The 20,737-nt window shown below is 29.3% G+C and overlaps 2 protein-coding genes across 10 annotated transcripts in view; both read left to right on the top strand.

The window, feature by feature from the left end:
- The window catches only part of LOC106688594 (chromobox protein homolog 1), an 11,635-nt gene extending 8,957 nt beyond the window's left edge, over window positions 1–2,678 (top strand). The window contains exons 4-5 of the mRNA XM_014433131.3: window positions 792–907; window positions 2,621–2,678. Of these exons, the coding sequence (XP_014288617.1) occupies window positions 792–907; window positions 2,621–2,645 (141 nt within the window). The 3' untranslated portion in view covers window positions 2,646–2,678. The remainder of the gene's footprint in view (window positions 1–791; window positions 908–2,620) is intronic.
- A 3,937-nt stretch (window positions 2,679–6,615) lies between these two features.
- LOC106688586 (transmembrane protein 117) overlaps window positions 6,616–20,737 on the top strand; it is a 59,487-nt gene continuing 45,365 nt past the window's right edge. For 8 of the 9 annotated variants that reach the window (XR_010843307.1, XM_067047054.1, XM_067047050.1 and 5 more), the window contains exons 1-9: window positions 6,833–7,055; window positions 9,724–10,292; window positions 10,784–10,931; window positions 11,095–11,198; window positions 11,660–11,861; window positions 12,634–12,716; window positions 12,803–12,913; window positions 12,995–13,131; window positions 17,559–17,815. Coding sequence is in view for 8 of the 9 variants with exons in the window: in XM_067047054.1 (XP_066903155.1) it covers window positions 10,104–10,292; window positions 10,784–10,931; window positions 11,095–11,198; window positions 11,660–11,861; window positions 12,634–12,716; window positions 12,803–12,913; window positions 12,995–13,131; window positions 17,559–17,815 (1,231 nt within the window). In the remaining variant the exon portion in view is untranslated. Of the gene's footprint in view, window positions 6,635–6,832; window positions 7,056–9,723; window positions 10,293–10,783; window positions 10,932–11,094; window positions 11,199–11,659; window positions 11,862–12,633; window positions 12,717–12,802; window positions 12,914–12,994; window positions 13,132–17,558; window positions 17,816–20,737 lie in introns of those variants that run through there. The other variant, XM_067047052.1, reaches the window with a different exon arrangement.

Raw genomic sequence — 20,737 nt, 5'->3', positions numbered from 1 at the left:
TTTGAAGATGTACATGAAAGAAGGGTTCCTCTTGGTTCTTTTTCCTCATCCTCCCGCCGCCGCCTCCCTCGCCTGAGTGTACAGATTTACTCCCTCATGATTTATGAGAAGAGACTTTCCTGAAGAGTACTGTCTCTTTCTTCACCAACAGAACAACCACAGGTCAAGATGGCTACTTTACTGGTACTGGCCACGATGGCTTCTTTTCTGGTACTCACTCCTATGTTTTGGGACCAAGATGGCTGCCCAGGCTTCTTACTGCATATCTTTGCCACTAGATGGCATCATGAATTTCCTTTCAGAAGTGAGGGGGTGCCTTACTTAAACACCTTGACTTTCAATGTATTTTCATTGACGCACCTACATTTTGATAATCATTGGTCCCATTCGATCCTAAGTGGTGGAGTAGTGTAAAAAGGGTGAAATATCAATTTCATTAGATTCTATAAACTTTCACTTAAAAGTTTGACTTTGGTACGTTATTGATAATTTAATTTTAAAGATTGACATTAAGTATGTTATACTATTCCTTTATACCAAAAAACCTTGAAATGTTTTAGTTGATTCATATTATAGAAGAAAAAAAAAAGTCTCAATATAGAAGCAAATATGCTCTTAACCCAAAGAAATCTGTAAAAATAATTTGTATGTTACATCATTATTTAGCACTCCTTTGCTCCTATTGATTCGACTAATTCAACATTGTATTTATTATTTGTTGATTTTGAATTGATTATTGTTGAAGGAAATAAATTACTGGTGTATTGCATATTTACAATTGGTTTTTACAGGCCAAAGAGCTACCGCAGAAAGAATTGCGTCTCCACAGAGCCCATACAGACCGGTATACAGCTATGCCACAAGGTGAAAAACGGAGACAGAGTAAGAGAAATGCTAACAGACAGAGGTATGTGTTTATCTTTTATAGTTATATTAAAATTTTATTTTATTTCTTTGTTATAATATTAAAATGTTATTTTATTTATTTGTCATAAGTTAGTTAAACACTTTTAAAATCAATCGTTTTAAAGTCTCAAAAGTTGGTTATTTATTTTATCTAGTTAAGAACCCTGGAATATAAATAAAAAACAAAATAATTCTATGTATTGCTAAGTAATACTTTGTTTTGCTTTTTTTCTAGTTTTGTTATTTTCTCCATTTTGTTAAAAGAAACCTTTAGAAATTTTTATTTATCAAACCATAATGTAGTGAAGCTTCTCTTAGACTTTACCATAAATAAGTTTTCTTTACTTTGTAATTTTTTTTTTATGCCTTTTTTCAAGGATTTATGGTATACATGAGGCTGTAAAATAAAATAGTTAGATCAATTGAAAACTGTGGATAGAAAATTTGACCTGATTACAATTCTCTCTTTACATAGGCCTAGGTGTTAAGGAAAGTAAAGATGCGAGTAAAAAGCTGTATTTCTCTTAATACTTATTCAATATCGTTTTTTTTTTTTTTTTTTTTCTTCGTTGGGGAGAGGAAGGGAATTTCATTCCTTTCAAATAAACATACTTAGTTTACCTTGAAATCTATTGGTTAAATATAAGAAGATATAAGATATCTTCTTATATTTAATCTGGATTATCTCTCTAGGAAGTCTGGTGAGTCAATTCTTTTAAAATTTTTACGGTCAACTATATATACATATATATATTATTGTTTAATTATGGGCATTTTTTTCCCCTACTTTCTTGAGGATTTGTGATATATATGAAAGGTTTAGTGGAAGGGTTTAAATAAATAAATTTCATTGAATTTGTTTGAACTTTTGTTGCTACAGTCTACAGAAAAACATGTTTTTCTGAAAAACTACCACTACGTACTGTATTCCTGCTTCAGTACACTGACATTAGGGTTAAAATACTAAAAAAGAAATAAAATAGCGTCATGATCAGTTCAACTGTTCTTGAGATTATCATGGCTCAGACAGACTGATAACCAAGAGGTTTCATTAGATAAAGGGTTTAATTAATTTCATTTTAAACATGTGATTGGCTGGTTATAAGAGACAAAACACAGTTCAGGAATTCTATTTGAAAAAAAAAACTTTACTACCTTATTGCCATTTCAAATGTGCTAAATTTTTAAATATGACATATCGATTAAGGATGAAACGCTTGGTGAACTCTGTCCCCAATATATGAGACCTATCTGTAAAGAACATGAGCAAGAAGCGGTGGCTGTTTGTTGGGATTGCAGTGAGTGTCCCCTTCATTCAGTATCTGAATCAGACATTTTTTCTTCTTTAGTGTATAACTATTTTAGACATAATTTGTTTTTAATTTCTCTGTGGTTGATTTATTTTCAAATAAAAACTATTGAAGATTTTGATAATTTAGTGATATTGATATTAAAATTTGATATAATTTAAATCTATTAAACAATTAACCTTGAAATAACTTTTTTTTTTCTGATGACCAAGCTAATCAGTGAATGGCACATAAGCCTTCAAGAATATAAAAAACAAAATTTTGTTGTAATTTAACTTTTTGGGTGTGCCACACTCCTGAGTATCAGATTGACTTAGAATTATATTATAGAGTCATATGGTTAACTATAAGGCTGGTTTATTCATGATTATTATTTTATATAATATTCACTTTTTATGTTTCAGGGTGAAATATTATGATGCTGAATAAGGTTAAGATATAACATTTAGCCATAAAAAGAGATATATTGTTAAATATTTTTATTTTTTGCTTTGTTTCAAATGTTTAAAAGTTTTAATGCCAGTATAATTTGTATTTATAGTACTGTCTTAGTAATCCAAACTAATGATTACAATAGCCTGTTAAAATTACTCTGTGTGTGTGTGCGTGCTGGTATACATGTGCGCCTGTGCATATATGTACATACATCTGCGCCTGTGCATATATGTACATACATCTGCGCCTGTGCATATATGTACATACATCTGACATTTATGTTTGTATCTTTCAAAAATAATATTTCTCCACTTTTTAAGAAAGCTTTGATGGATCTTTATCCATCCTATGTTTTATAATATAAGAAATAATGATCCTCAATAATTAACTGAAAATGGTTAAGATTAACCAGAATTTGGATTACCAATACTGTACTGTATTATTTAATTTTAAAATATATTTGTTTATTTAATAGCAATACATTGTTTGATATGATTTTATATTTTAAAGCATTACTGACCAAGTCAATAGTTTAGGTGAAATTAAAATTTTTGTTTAAAATTAAATAAACAAATTATTGTTTGTGGGGAAAAGAGTTTTTCCCCACTGCTCGGTCAAGATTATAGGCAAGCTAGGTGCTCAGACTAGTAAGGGTCTCGCAAATCCTAATAATCCCCACCTTTGGAGTCCCTGAAACAACGGAACACGTGGTAGTGGATTGCACGTTGTCCAGAAAGATTGGGATCTTCCCCTTTACCTAATCGGACTTTCCCCATCTGATGGAAGAAGAGAACTATCCCTTCTTCAGTTCATCTACCGGTGGAAGGAAGTGGTGGGCCAACAAACTTAACATTCGGAAGGACTTGACCACTCACTGCTGGTGATCCACTGGAGGAAAAGGTCTTGTGGACTAAGATCAGGAGAGGTGCACTAGGCTGGAATACATGAGGAGGCAACCATACAGGTGTTGTGGACCAGGAGAATAATTTCAATTTTAGTTATAGTTTCGTCCTACAATTAAAAAATTTCCCAGTTTTGAAATTATGAATGGGAAGCCACAAATGATCTGAACATCACTTCTGTCCCTTTGTGTGAGAATGACCCATATTCTGTTTTTCTTAAATAAGTTAAGAAATAAAAATTTGGGAGGAGAGAATAGTTTTAGACTTGGTCAATTTGGTAGTTTATATTTTTATGAGATGAGATGTATTTACTTTTCTGTTTTTATTTTAAAAATTAGGAATTTATCAAATAATTGTTTATTTGCCAATTAATAGTTTATTTATTAATGAATAGTTTATTTAAATCTTGGTTGGTTTAGAAACCAGATTATTAAATTTTTTAATAGCCATATTTTTAAAATATTTATATGAAGGTAATGTTTATATATGTTTAAAATTGTAGTTTTAAGTTTATAAATAAAATTTATCTACTGAATTTATTTTTTCTAGGTAATTTTTCTCTTCCATTTTCCTTTGTTTCCCTCAGTGACTAACAGAACAAATTTAGAGGTTGGTTACACTTAAAAACTTGACTTTTCCCCTCCTTTAATCCTTTTATAGGTAAATATTTATAAAAATATTGGATCAGATCATCATTATAACTTTTATTTCCAATGGAAACAACATCAAACATAATTAACTAATGAAATTATTAAAAAGAAATGAAATACCCTTTGATCCACTTTATAATTAATCAATTCTTTAGGATGGAAAGGAGAACCTTCTTTGTGCAAGGAGGTAATTTGGTCAGAATCATGCTTGATTATCAGATTTTTACCCAATTAAGGGTACCCAATTTTAGAGGCTGGGTGGAGCCCAGGAGGGCTCCAAGAACCCACAGGAGTTGACTCACGGCTGTGAGAAACAAAAAATTTTCTGAAAAAACAACATTTTCTGCCCTGCTGGATTTGAACTCGGGTCCTTAGAGTTAGTAGCCAGGTGGCCATCCCGCTCCCCTAATCATTTGATTGGTAGTGTTGAAATCATCAGTTTACATTCAGTACCAAATATGCAGCCCAGTCTGAAGCATTGATACATTTTAAATCCTAGATTAGAGTGAGTAGGAAGGGAATGTGACCTATTGTGTGGGATTAGAGCTCAGCTTGAAGATGGGGCACCAAGTGGTCCTGGATAATGTAGTGACCAGCTACACTCCTAATAAAATTGATTTCTGGAATTATATTTTTAACCCAATGCCAATTTTTGAAGAGAGGGGTTATCATTAATCACTAACCTCCCCCAGATGGGGGTAGATTTTTGCAGCTATTGCTACATAAAAAGTGCAGATTTTCCAGGTATCTGTACTTCCAGAACTCCATGGACAAATAGCAACAACATAATAGGCAATTGATGGAAGTAGAAGTTGTATTCTGATGGAATATCTATAAATGATCCAATGGGAGCATTCAAAGAGCTTGGAAGTAAGATCGATAAGAAGATAAACTCCCAAGTCCAACTTGAGAAACTACTTGTGAGTTGTTGCAACACTGTACCACTACCAAAATACTCAAAGAAATGTAATTAAATGCTGCCCATCTTTACCCCAAACAAGGCAACCAAAAATAAGGGTTTTTAAAAAATGTCTCATTTTCTGTACTTTATATTTGGTTGTTGATGACATTATCCCAATTGTATTGGGCTGTGAGAGGGAAATGGCGTTATAGCCCACTTCCTGTGGCGTAGGAAAAAAAAAACTTTATATTTGGGTTAGATTCACCAGAAATCATTCTTTGAAAAAAAATATAACCTATACTATTTTTTTTTTGTACTTGATTGGAATTATTATTATCAATTGAATGCGTTTTTATTAAAATAATTTCTAAGATAAGATATGAAATAAATTAAAATTATTCCTATTTGGGGGTTAGGATAAAGGGATTATCTTTATTATACCCATGGCATAATAAATAACTTTGTCTGAAATTCCATTATCTAAGATAAATTTTATCCAACTCTGTTGGAAGGTTATTTTGGTAATTTATCTACTGGTTTCGCTCATAAACTTATTTTTTCCCTCCTTCAATCCTTTTGGAGGTAAATATTTATATTTACTACCAACATCTAGCTATGATCCTTATACTTTTCTTCATCTTTAAGTTGTCTCCTGTCTTCAATGCCTTAGGCTGCGCACTAACTGGACATGCATAACATGATGGTCATTTAGTCCAACAAAGAAAAAATAAAGTATATGGAATATTGTCAAATATCCTTACTAGGCAAGAACTTCAAATGTCCAATCAAGTACTAAACTATGTCCCATACATTTGAATGTTTTTCAATTTCAGGCGCTTTTTAAATATTAGTATAGGATAGCCTTTTTTTGTGTTATGATCTCTTGCGAGATTGTTTGTCTGGGGTTGTATGAACGCTGCTGGAATAGGATCTCTTGAACTGGATGGGATAATGCATCATCATATATGTTGACATTTTACAAAGAAATCTCCCTATTAGAGCTGAAAAATGTGGAAAAAGAGAAGCTTATATTTTTCAGCTAGAAAACGACTCCGGACATACGGTATGAAGAACTTAGTTTTGGACCCTTTATAACGTACTGAAACGAATGGCAACCCTTCAGTTACTGCTTATAGAAAATGAAAACTCAGAGAATTAAATCTGTCCTAATTTCTGTAATTTAAAAAGTTAAATTACCGAGGAGGTAATTGGTTAATTCAATGCCGAAGCGTCTTCTACGTCAATTAAGAACCAAAGGGACCACACTAGTTTTATTATCAGATTGTTAAAATTAAACAAAAATATCGGGAAATTATTTGTTGGCCGTACGTAATCAATTATAGAAGATGTTCTAGATATAAAAAACAGTAGAAAACAACTATTTCTCAGTAACATTTCTCCCCAATTTCATAGACTTCATCAGTGCTAAATGAAAAAAAAATCAAATATTGTAAAGAATAATAATAATTTAAGAATATACATAGAAGGTTATATATAAAGAGGATCCAAGTAAACTAAAAGAATATAAATGTAAATGAATGAAATAATTATTAATAACAAGTATAGTAATGAATGATTCATTACTAAGGAGATTCATTTCAGAACAAAGTAGTTATTAATAACTATTGTGTTCTTATAATGCTTGATCATGTAATATTTGACTAAGTTTTAAGTTTGTTTCTTTGTCTCTAACCTCTATTCAGTGTGTCAGGTTAGAAAGGTTATAAAGTTATTTAGTTGTTTATTTTATAACGTCTTGTTCTTGATTTTATATGTCAATTTTCGAACGATTTAGTTTAGTTTAATATCATTTTCTCATTAAATTTATTTATTTCTTATAAGTATTTATTGGCTCCACTTTTAACTTTTTTTAAACCATGTCACTGCCTAGTTGCATAAGTATATATTAAAATAAGTACCTCAAGTTTATTGAAAAGTTATAAGTTATATAGTAAGTATGTTATTTTAATGTAGAGTTATAGATGTTCTTGAAAAATGGATTATGTTTTTGTGCTGTTTCTGAAATTAAATTTGTAATGATAAAAGTTGATATTCATTTTGACATGAATAGTTCCTGAACAAAAATCATGGAATTTTTGTGTTTATTACTTGTCTTTATCAGCCTTTATTGTTTTGTCCAACTCTTGTAGGTTTAATATTTATAAACATGCCATTTTCTAAAATAATTTAAGTCCAGGTTGTCCATAAATGGTTTAGTTTTGTTAGTTTCTTGTTAAATTAAATGCTTTCATTGTATGTATACTCTTTTGACTAGCACATTAGTCAAGCTGATGCTATGGTCTTAATCAATTATTGTTAGAATATTGCTTTGAGTGACATTTCTGAGATCTTCTATTATTAATAATTGTTGTGCTTGGTTTCTGCTAGGAATCTATACATATTTTTGAGGTTTAAAACTTGAAATTCTTATAACCACAATCTTAATACTTATTTGTCTTCAGTCCCTATTAAACCATTTTATTAATTGGAAGATAATTGATTGACCGTGTGTATAGATGAATGGAATATGGTCCGGGTGTGGTAAAAAAAAAACTCAAATAGTAGATAATTATACTATTTTGTTGAGCCAATGTTTCGCCCCACTTTGCAGGGCTTCGTCAGGGTTAAAAAAGATACAAACACTATAGTTACAAAAAGGAAAAAAAGAAAAAAACATAAGTGTAAAATAACAGGGGTATAAAATGTAAAAAAGTAAGATATAATAAGAAAAATTAAAGGTTGTAAATAGTAAATGATAAGGGTAATAGTAACAGATAGATAAGAGAAGAAATATTAAAGAAAGTACAAATAAAGAGATGAAAAAAGAAAAAAAAAGACAAATCAAATGATGAGACAGAATGCATACCTGTTTTGACGGCAGTCAAAAACAAATTGACGGTTGGTATTGGGAGGAGTGGGGATGGCAGTAAAATGGAGGAAAAGTAAATTATAAAATAATGGGATAGAATGTGTGTAAGTAATTAAGAAACAAAATATACCAAATGAGCGGGGATACAGAAAAGTGTAAAATATAATAGAAAATTAATAATAAAGTAATTAATATAAGTACACTTAAGAAGATAACACATGAATATAAATTAAAAGATAGATACATGAATATAAATGAAACAGGAAGGATAGTGAATATAAAAAAATTAAAAAAAAAAAAGTGAGAATTTAGAAAAACAAGAATAAAAGATATGACAAGAAAATGGGCTTCTGAAATGCAGGAAAAAGTGTTATGAGGATTTTATTATGTTCAAAATGTGTCGATATTTAAGGGAGATGCAGTCTTTATCAACTTTATGATTGATGAAATTCTCAGTCAAATTTATGTTAATGGACTCTGAGATGAGACGTTTGGTGTGGTTGGGGACAGTGGCAAGAATGGAAGGATTGTCGAAATTAAAAGTATGATTCAGTTTTAATGCGTGTTCTGATAATTTAGATGATGCAAGTGGATTACAGGAGTTGATGGAAGTTTTGTGCTGGGAAATGCGGTTCTTAAGTTGGTTTTTAGTTTCACCGATATAGAAGGAATTGCAGCATGGGGTTGAACAGGGTATCCGGTAAGCCACATTGGAATGGTGTAAGATATGAGTAGGGTCTTTCAATTTGGAAAAAAGATAGGAAATTTTATTGTGGGACTTCAAGCCAAGAAGTAGGGTGGGAATAGTTGATTTTTGAATTTTATCGGAAAGAATGGGGATATATACGGAAGCGACCTGTACTGAAAAAGTGGTGGAGTGGGTTGAGAAGAGTTGAGGACAGGAGGGATTGGAGTAACATGGTTAATGTAAGAATCGAGTAGTTTGTTAGTAATTTTCGGAGGGAAATTGTAATATGGAAATTGTTATATCTTACTTTTTTACATTTTATACCCCTGTTATTTTACACTTATGTTTTTTTCTTTTTTTCCTTTTTGTAACTATAGTGTTTGTATCTTTTTTAGCCCTGACGAAGCCCTGCAACGTGGGGCGAAACGTTGGCTCAATAAATAGTATAATTATCTACTATTTGAGTTTTTTTTTACCGCACCCATATTCCATTCATTTTATTAATTATTTCTGTCTTCTTCTTGTCTGCTATACCTAAATATTTTTAGACATACATAAATAGCTGTCAATGAAACCACCTTTTACTCTCAATATGATCCATAGCTTTTGCCCTCCTCAGTTAGATTCATATGTTTTTTGTTGTGTTTTAACTAGGATCAGGACTAAAGTATGTATTTTTTCTTTCCCACCATCAGACCTATTAATTTTTCATATTGTTAAGAAAATTTTGTTCTCATTTCTTAAGCTTCATTAGCTGCATCCATGATTATGGAAGCTCAATTATATTCTAGTTTAAATCAGCCCTTATTGGAACTGTTACTACCTAGGAAACAATATAAGTAATTTATTATTTTTCATTTAAACAATAGTTTATATTATTAATCTTGTTCACACACAAAATTATTAAAAAAAGACAGTGCAATGTTTATTTTAGAATATCAATATAAAGTTTATTCTTTTTTCGTTGTATTAAGAAACTAAATAGCTTAGTATTAATTTATGTTTAGTAGTTCTATTATTCTATATTTTATACCTTTTCTAATTTGTTTTTGTGATTTTCAGAAAGGCTATGCAGTTCAAAAAACAATCCTTTTTTATAAATAGTCAAGACTCATGACGCATTCCCTCCTCCTTTCCAGCCATCTGCTCTTCCAGCCTTCAGGAATTGGATAGTCATAAAAATTAATTACATGAAAATTTATAATTGTTAGTTATTTAAATAAAAATCAATAATTATGCCTTATATTATATTGTATACAGACTTTTTGGTCAGGAGTTGCCTTATATGAAAGGTTAAAGTGGGATCAATGTTTGCTCCATCAAAGTATTTAACTTAAATTTTATTTTAATGGGAGATTTTATTTAAAAAAACAAAACAAGAAAAACTTTATTTTACTAATTGAAAGTTGAAGTTATAGAATAAAGACTTAAATGGATAAATAATGAATAATAACTATGAGCTGAATGAGGAGGGAGGTGTACGAAAGCTTGGTCTAGAACGTAATGCAAGTTTTGAAACACCAAAAAAGAAAACACATGTACGAACTGGTTCGGATTATTGGACAGAAGTAGCTAAAACAACCCCATATATTGATAGAAGTACTGGTGGATCACTTATGGTAACAGATAAGGTATATATTGTTTAAAATAACTTTTATGTTTCTGTTAATATTTTTAAGTATATTCAATCTAAATTTTCATAACATAGTAAAAGATAATCCAGCAAAAAAAATTCAGATTTTTCCTGTATATGTATAAATCAGACAAGATATGCTCTATTAGTTCCTATTTATTTTCTCTTAATTTTTACACTACTTGATTCCATTTGAATGTCTTTAGTCTGTTCGAATGTCCATTTAACAGGCTTACAAATTGTAAGTTGTCAGTAGTCATTTCAGAGATTTCTAAAGCATGTGTGGTTCTGGTTCTGAATTACCTTGGTAAATTTCATAATATTTTTTAATATAATTTTACGTCCAGTAAATTATATTCAATGTCTATAAATTTCTTTTTTTGATTAAGATGAATTAAATTCTAAAATTTATCACGTACAGATAAGTTTTTTAAAACATTAATTTTACACTTATACTATAAATGTTTATAAAATATTGATAATTTACAGGAAAGTTGTTGCTTTGGAGGAGGTTCAAACTCGACACCAGCCCTATTTAGTCGACCCATTCATAGGCATCAAAATATTCATATTCGTTATAGTGTACGAGAAGGGAAAAGGAAACATAAAATTGCTAGATTTTATGGCTCAGATAATGGTAAGTAGCAGCTAGTAAGTAATAAAACAAGTGAACAAATTTTTTAAAATATTAAATGAAAAAGAAATATACAACACTGTATTTATTGATCTGGTTTACAAAACTGTTTTATTTGATTTCTGATATTCTGTTTTAAATAAACCTTGAGCTTTTATGTCTATAGATGCAGGTTGTTTGCGAATCGTGGAGCCTCTTCTTCCATCTTCCCGATCTTCTCTTGCAGCTGTTTGGTCTGGTGCTCTTAACCAAGTTAAGACAAAACCTAATGTAAGTAAATTATAAACCTGCCCTTAATTGAATTAATTTTATTTGTCTTTGTCAATATCATGTATCTAACAACAAGAACAAGTTATAAATAACAGTAAAACTCTAATTAGAGAAAAATATAATTGGGTTATTTTTGATAGATTCTTACTAACAGCTTTAATTTTGTCTGGATAAAGTTAGTTACTAGCTTATTAATGTTTTGCCAATTCAAATATCTTCATTAAAGAAACCAATTTCCCTTTAAATTATACCCTCTAGTTATTATTGTCATATACAATTATGTAATGTTAGTTACAGCAGATGAATCCAAGGTTCATTATTTAGTTATGTTTTTCTTTCTTATACTCTTTTATTTCAAAAGGTTTCATAAAATGGTATATCTATCTCATAAATACCAACCTTTCCCCATTTATATTAATTTGTAGTAAATTATTGAGAATGTTTTTATAAATTTCTTTCAGAGAAAACCAAGTTCTTGGGAAGAAAGTGTTTCTGCTGAGAGACGAAGATCTGCTGCTGGTCCGTTGACTTCTTTGCATGTTGATACGAAGGATCTGCGTTACCTTTTTCAACATCCATACCTTAGACAGTTTACTACCCTCCTTGTAATTTTTTGCAATTTTCTTCTTTTTGCAGAAGATCCAATTTCTCATAGTCACACTGGTAAAATAATATACTTTTCAACAATTAAAAAATATTTACTACTAATTATACTATTAAATTTTTTGAAAATAACTTTGTAAGAAATATTTGAAATATTAGATGCAATTTATATTTTGTGGTACTTGTTAGCTTAATCAAATATTGGATATACTGTCTCATTTTATGGGAGTACAATCTTCTATACTGAAAAAGGATTATCGATTATCTGTCAGATATTGTGACATTATTTTGTTGTCTACATCCATAAAAGGTTTTTAGTTGTCTTTTATTTTTTAACCATGTGTAGTGGACTTGTTAATAGGTTCTATGAATTATGATATTATTGTGATATCATATAACAAGTTGATCGGAGTGTGGTCAGTAAAGATCTAATATTTATTTTCCTCCAAGCCATTATGTTAAAAAATTAAAATATTTTATTTGTAAACTATTAAAATTCTTTGTTATAAATCAATTTGTTATATCATTCTTAAATAAAGTTTTATCAATTTACAATAAAAAAGTTAATATCCAGGGATATGGTTAACAGTAGTGCTATTTTGGATTTTTTAAAAACTTGATCGAGTTATGAATTGTGTTGCAGCTTAATGCAAAGAAATAGAAGTAAAAAAAAAAAAAAAAATCAAAAGAAACAATCTAGATAAAAATGTATTTTCCACAGTTTAAAATGGTATTATAATATCGTAAATGTGCAATAATAATAGATTGATTAAATTTCCTGCTATTGATAAAATGTTATGCTTAAGAGGATTATTTGTTTTCATCTTTCCAGAATCAGTTGTTCCAATGGTCGGCAATGTATTCAGTTTTGTATGTACAAAGTATCCCCCAGATTGGAGGTGGTCTCTTGTAAAAGTAAGTTTTCCTTGAATTACCTATTATATTAAGAACCTTAGTTTTATTGAATTACATTTCTATTAATTTTTTTGTTTGCTTAATAGGTTCTTATGTGGGTACTGGCAATATTGAGTGGCCTTGTTATTGGAAAGTTAGTTCTTCATAGCATTATTTTTGGAAAGTACTTGAGGCTGAAAATGTTCCGAGATGAACAGGTGTGTTCATTAACTACAATAATGAATCGCCATTAATCCTTGACCTAGGATAAATTGAAAATTTGATATTGTCATTTGTAGGGCTCTTGGATTGCTATGTTTCTGACTGTGATTCTTTCATTGTATATATTTTCTCATATTTATAATCTTATATTGCATATTTTCTACAATAAACCTCGCTACCATATTGATAGTCGAATGGGCCTTTCTAACTCAGCGTAAGTATTTATACAGATTTAATTTGTAGCTTAATTGTTTTACTGAAATTGTTATATTAAATCTTCAAAAAATAGAGCCATAATTTTTTTGTACTGTAATAAAAAAGAAGAGATTAAAAGGTTACGTTTATAAAATAGATGTCCAGTCTGTTTCATATCCTATACTATTCCATGTAATAAATCCGTAGTTTAATAAAAATAAATAATTGAAATTATTAGGTTGTTACAAAAGTTTTTGTGCATTAATTCATTTCTAACAGTAAAGTCTCCATTTTAATCCTTATTCAACTCTGGTGTAAGCAGTACATATATTGTTTACTTTAAATAATTCTTTGTTTAATTATGTATACCAACCATCTCAGATTTTCATTCCATTCTACCCAATAAAATATTGGAGGAAAAAATGGTTATTCGTGGTTTTAAAAAGAGATCATGAGGGGAGTACATGGTGTGTCCTCACCATCTTTGATCAACATTGTTTTCGTGATTCTACATTAAAAAAAATTGACCTATACTGATCGTATTTTTCAATGTGACCTGGTAGATGAAAAAAAAAAATAATACAAATTAAGAAATAAAATATAAAAAAATAAACACTATGAAACTGCTTTATTATAATGTCCTGAGTTTAGGACATGATATTAACATGATTCTTCCACCAAAATATTTGGTTTCTTAAATAGATTAAATGAAAAATGCAAGATTAAAAAGTAATAGCTTTTTAATGAAATAAAATGTTAAAAATATTCAAATTAGCATCTAAACCAATCTTATATGTTTTTTCAAACCAAAAAATTGTGGCATATTTATATTCAGTACACCAAAAAATGTTTATGTTTAAAATATCATTAAAAAAAAAAGTCTTCAGTTTTTATCCAAAACTAATAAATTTTTGACTAACAATTTCGCCCAGCATTAAATTTTGGACCCATTTAAGCTTAATTCAGAGGGTTGGTAAATGTTCTTAAACTAGGTAATTCAGTTTAAACCAGGGTGTTTCTACATGGTTTCATACCAAAATTATCCACAACAAACCTCAATTTTGTTTTTACTTTGCAATTTTTTTTTTACACAACTATATTGTACTATCGTATAGTTGTTAATATTAATGGAAAGAAGAAGCTCTCCTCTTTCAAATGAGTCCAAGAAATTTGAAATTGAACTGAAGATGTGATACATACAGAGCTTCTAACTGAACCATATGTCCTTGACTTGAAAATTTTGAACCCTCTTTTTTATGAGTTTTTCTATGTTATAGTTTTTTGGCATGCTAAATCAAAATCTACCACCATTTTTGTTTTATTGACAATCTATAAGGTTAGTTTTGTTAGTAATTTAAAAATTTTGTAAAACTTATTTGATTAAAAAGTTTTCTTTTTTAAAGTTGGCATTTTTACTTTATTCTGTTTTTTAAGACAAATATTTTGGTGAAAGAATTATATTAATATATGCCTTAACTCGAAATATAGAATAAAGCAGATTTGTTATTTTTTTTTCTCAATTTTCAGGTCCCATGGAATGAAATGGTTGGATTTTTGATGTTTTTTTTTAAAATTCAGAATCACTTAAACAATTTTGATCAAAATTGTTGAGGACACATTGTTCAATCCCTTCTAAGTTTGAAGACAGCAGTTGAGGAAATTACTGAGGTGGAAGGTGAAAAAGTGGATTTCAACACGTCAGAGATGGGCAAAAATTAGCTATAGTTTAAACTAATAGTTAAAATTTCCAGGGAAACGATATTTATGTATCAATGATTCATTTATGAATAAGGGTCATAACCATGGTAATTTTATGAATGAATCATCGTTTCCCTGGAAATTTTAGCTATTCGTTTAAACTATAGCTAATTTTTTCCCAACTCTGCTACACGGCAGCATTTCGCTTCAATAGTTTGGAATAAAAGATAATGCTTATGTTTAGGTAGCTTCTACAGGGTGTAGTTTGGCCAGGCCTAGGTTAATTTACTTGACAATGATGTTCTATATTTTAAGAATAATATTAATTTGCAAATTTTATACTAAAATTTGAACAAAACTTATTTTATGCACAAAAACTTTTGCAATGTTTTAGTTTAGTTATTAGTTAGATATTAAATAAATTATTTTATTTCTTGCTCATACAGAACAGGAGTCCCCAACCCTGTACCCAGGGGCACCATGGTTCCTACTTGCCATGGGCTCCTATTTTGTGCACCTTTGGCTACCATGGCAATTGTTTTAGATTTGCTAATTTATGAAATTTTCAATGAAATCTTGTGCAGTTAATTAGCTAAAAAGTTGTGATAAAATTATAGATAAAATTTTCATGGATACAATGTTTACATATTAATGAAGCATTTATATTTATATTAAGCTCCTTGAGCTTGCTGCCTTAAGTGGGAGAGTTGAAATTCATTTTGTAGAACCACCAAAAAATGAATATCAACTCACACTGATGCAAATATAGCCCAAACTGCTCCATATTAGCCCTGGTACTTGGCTATCATGGAACTAGAAAAATAAATCATTTCCTAACTTATGTATGTCTTTGTCTTTTCCACCTCAAAGTATTGACAAATTGTAGGCTTATTCAAGGCCATTTTAGAAAAGTGAGAAGTTTGTCTTCCTCACCTTGCATATTGAAATATTTTGGCATGCAAAAGAAAACTTCTTACAAGATTTTTAACTATAAATAAATATTAAGAGCAGAAAGTAAGGGAAACAAATTAAAATACATTACAAGTTATTACATAATGGTTTATTATTGTTATAATATTTTATAAAAATTGACACATATGTTCATGTCTGTAGCAGTTTTAATTGAAGTTATGTACATATATATCTTCATAAATAACCAAGATGTGGAAACCTTTAATTGGCCAAATAGTGATTTATGTTCTGAGGATCATCCTACAGTGACCTATGTATGACCTTGGTGGAAATCCCAAAATATTCAGCCCAGTTCTCGGAGATAAGCTGACAGGAGATGGGCTTATTTTTGGATTCTACCTATCTTGAAACATAAAACCTCAAATGTAGAGGAAAATTAAATTAAATTAAGTTTTTCTTTTCTTGGTCAAATACAAACTACATACACATGAATAAATTATATATACTGGTACTATAGATGAATAAATACATTAGTTCATAATTGAAATTGGTAAAAAATCGTACCTAGTCCTTTTTTTCTCTTGGAGATTTATTTCATAAATAAGAAATTAAAGGGATTTTAGGCAAGTTTTATCGAAATCATATTATCTGTTTTGGCTTTACAACCTATAGAAAAACAAATTTTTTAGTTATTGTGAACTTGATGCTCAATTTGGTACACAGGCACCAGGGGCTGAAACTCTGCAAAACAAAAAAATAATCTGCCAAATCGGTTCGTCCATTCAAAATTTTATATTTAATCTAGTTTTTCTAAGTCTTTTGGATAGTGGTTCCAGAATACTTCATTTTTCCTCTATCTTTATATATGATCAAGATATGGGCAAATGGAACTTGTAATCTGCTGCAATTTTGAAGCAAAATGGTAGCTGTTAATGATGATTTGGGAGGATTATCCACAGATAATTAAAGATAACCCACAGGTGACTAGTGACTTTGGTGCTAAATCTGAAAAAGATCAATTTAGTAGTCTAGAAGGAAAAGTGGATGGCGGACGAACAAATGGTAAAGATTTGTAATTTTGATATTTTCATTGGATTGGATTTTTGGATTCTATTCATCTTGAAATATAAAATCTCAAATTTTGAGTTGGGAGGATTGTTTTTTTTTTTTGATTGGTCAATCACAAAGGTTAATTATGGAAAATAACAAACCAAAATTGGATTAAGGAAGGACGAAAGAAAAATTATACCTTTTAAACTTGTGAATGTATTATTCACTCAACTGATATACTCTGTGCCCCTTGGATGAAAAAGGTTGTGGACTCCTGACATATTTATAGTTTAGTTTTTATGAAAAGACCAGCTCATCCTTTAATAAGAAACTACAACCAGTGATACTTTATTTTCCCAATTGAAACCTTTTTGAACAATAATTTAATTATTTATTGTTTTGGATGCATATTTCAGCAGTGTGCTTGCTAATTTAATATACATCTAGCTATTCTCTCCAGCTAATTCTTATTACTAAATTTTTTACATTATCAATGCACAACAGACATATCAATAATAATGTTTTTACATTAAGAAATATAATACATTTTTAATCTTACCATTATATCATTATTTTCTAAAAACTAATTTTCCTTTTTCTATAATTTTATCTTCCATATTCTATTTTCTCATTACCAATTAACCATTTTTAGTTTACATAAAGTAATCAAATAATTATAGTAAAAGTAAAATAGATAAATCTACAGAAGTTTAAAAACTAACAATTCGCACACATATTAAAATACTTATATATATAAAAAAAATTAAACAATAAAAAATATTTTAGTGTTATGAAAGGTGCAGCCTGTGGGACATGGATTGGAGATCTAGTAACTTGGTTATGTGTTACTGATGTGATGCTTCAAGACTCTCTCTATCCAAACTGGGCCCCAAAACTTAGAGCTGCTTGGGTTTCAACAAATCTTCCTAGAGTTCTTTTGTTTTGGATAATTTCAGGACTTGCAACAGCTTTTGTTGTCACTTTAATAGTTTCTGATCTTATATCTTGGGATACTCTCAACAGAGATTTTGTTGCAAGCACAGGTAAGATTTTTTTGGTTACTAAATCTTTATAATAAAATACATTTGATTATGATCTTTAAATATATATATGTATAGGCTGTGTGTTGTATTTTTAAGTATTGAAATTCATTGTTCATATATTCATTCATTAACATTAGATATAGAATAAAAAAAAAATATCCAATAATGTTTTTACTTTCCCTTACTGTATGTTCCATATATAGGTAAGGTACAGTGTACTGTAAATTTTGTATCATGCAAAATTTTGAATTTGGGTTTTTGATGGAAATATATGTTTTGAGATCCTCTGAGTTCAAAAAACCTAGTATCATAAAATGGTCTGTGTGGGTCTGTTTGTTTTTGTGTGTGTGAACTGCCTAGCTCAAAAGCAAAGTTGTACAAAACTGAAATTACATATTTAGTGAGGCCTATACCTGCCAGGCCTGGGATGTGACAGCAACTTTTTCGATAAAATAAACTTATGATACTTTGAGTTGATCCTATAGAATCTATTTTTCATATTTACTCAAAAACGACCAGTGACTTTGATCAAACTCAGCATGTCAATGAAGAATTAAATGGTTTTTAATATCAGGTAGGCCTTATTCTCTTTGAAATAGTCTGACAGGGCTTACATAACGAATTTTTAAAAAATCTTCTAAAGTTGCTTTAATTTTATTTACTTGAAAAAAATAAACCTTTCTTATTATTAGAAATAATATACAATAGATTAATACAAAATATTGAAGAATTTTATGAATAAATAAAGGTAAATAAAAATAGAAATATCCAATTCTAATGTGAAAAGCTGAGTCCTCCCAGTCTTTTCTGATTGCATTATGGCTTTGTTATTTTTTGTTAAACTAATGTTTTCTTGAAGGAATTTTATATTTGTTATTCTCATCTCAAAAAATTTTAAAATGCAAGTATTTATAACAGAAAAATAAAATTTCTATTTTATAATTTTCCCTTTCTTTGGTCTTAAGGTATTTTATTTTTGAAAATCACAAAAATAGTCATAACTTTAACACAAGCTTACATTTAAACAAAATTTGGGGACGGGACGTATGTAGAGTGAAAGTTGTGTTATTCGCACACCACTTTAGATTTTTTAATTAAAATTAAAAGTAAGTACTACAATAGTACTAGTAAGTTTGTTGGCCTGTTACATGATGACAACAATTCATGGAGCCTTTCTGCATCCCTTTGTCACTTTTCGACCGCCATTCCATTCCATTTTTTTATTATTATTAATTTTGTGGCACTTTAGCCCAACAGTTTATTGTAATTTCTTTTAATAATTTATGATAAGATATTGTTATTTACTTTTATATTCTCCTCTTTTAATTATTAATAAAAAAACTATAGAAAAGTATTTTGCTTTAAGGCTCATTTTTATGGTGACAGTTTTCTGTTGTTAGATACAAAAGTGAAATAATGTGTTCCTGCTGATTAGGTTAAAAACTTTAATTAGAATCAATTTAAAGTTTAGCAACAAACAAATCAACAACACATCAGAACAATGTATTCCCTCCCAACTTATTATAGTTAATAAGGTTCGACTATTCGCTGCATGTGGTAGTTAAGAAAGTATACATGTGGTAGTTAACATGACAATAGTTTTACTGTCAACTATGAACCTGGACAGTTCTACTACAACAGTAAATGCTATCATGACAACTATAAAACATTTTATACGATGATAAAACCATCATTGTGAGCAAAACTGTTTTTTATGCTTTCAATTGCTACAAAACTACAGTGTTTTGTCCACACTACATGTGGACTCTTTGGTACTAGCTTAGGGTTTCAGTGTTCAAGAAGAGAATAGTGGAGTATAAGGTAATGAGTTTAGTTTTATAGGAATGGTTTATTTTTTTAATTATTTTTCCCACCTTAAATTTTTTTTGGTGGGAAAGTTGAAATTTGTTATCAGCACCCTAAAAATATAGATTAACAAATTTTTTATCTCTTCTCTTTTGGAACTTCTCCAAAATATGCCACTGAGATACCTTTTTGGTCTCAAATTGACCAGACCCTATTGGATTAAAAGCGTATGCTACTAGATGATATCCTGGCTGAAAACATCATAGGGTACAAAAATGTAGGAAATTTATTTAATTTAGTACAAAGGTACTTTGGATCTGTATAAGAAGAGATTAAAATTAATGATTATACCACTTGAACATAAATAAATTTCTCACAAAATATGGTCTGAAAGTTTTCAAAGAAATCGCTAATTTAGAATAAATTATTTTTGTCTTGTTCATTTTATGTTCTTGCATTAAGTAAATTAATAACAATAGTTAAACTGATGGTAAGAATCATGGAGAGCAATGTATATGGAGATTGAAGTTTAGGTATTTGATTTTATATATTTTTAGTTATTAAATAATTGAATGGCTTGGAACAAGAACATGACAAACCTAAATTTAGAAAATATAAGAATTTTAAGGAAAATGCTCCTTTGTTTCTCTATAAAGCTATTTATCGTGTTGGTTTGTTAACAGCATAATTCCATCCTGTTTATCTATAGAATAGGAATTACATAAAAGATTAAATAAGAGTTGCATAATTTTTTAGAAACTGGTTTACCAAACAATTTTTGTAATGGATTTGACAAATTTTGTGCCAAGCTCTTCAATTCATTGTTTAACTCAATGTTGTTAGTTTTTCCTTAGATTTTTTTTTCTATAACAGTTCAATGGATTGATAAATCAGTTTGTTTTATATTTAAAAACAAAATTCTTGTAAAGAATGAAAAATTAACAATTTATATTTTATTTGTAGACTAAAATCAAATGTAAAACATTTCTAAAACGAAACACTTGTAAAACCACAGCCCTTGAAGGGTCTTAAGGCTTTTAGTACAATCTGAAGATAAAGATGTAATTAAGATTACATTTTATTTTATATCAAGTAATAGCTTACATTATTGATTTT

The sequence above is a fragment of the Halyomorpha halys genome, unplaced genomic scaffold (assembly GCF_000696795.3).
Source record: "Halyomorpha halys isolate HHAL.00 unplaced genomic scaffold, Hhal_1.1 Scaffold1157.1, whole genome shotgun sequence".
NCBI classification, from domain to species: Eukaryota; Metazoa; Arthropoda; class Insecta; order Hemiptera; family Pentatomidae; genus Halyomorpha; species Halyomorpha halys.
This window is presented reverse-complemented; position numbering and strand designations above follow the sequence as displayed.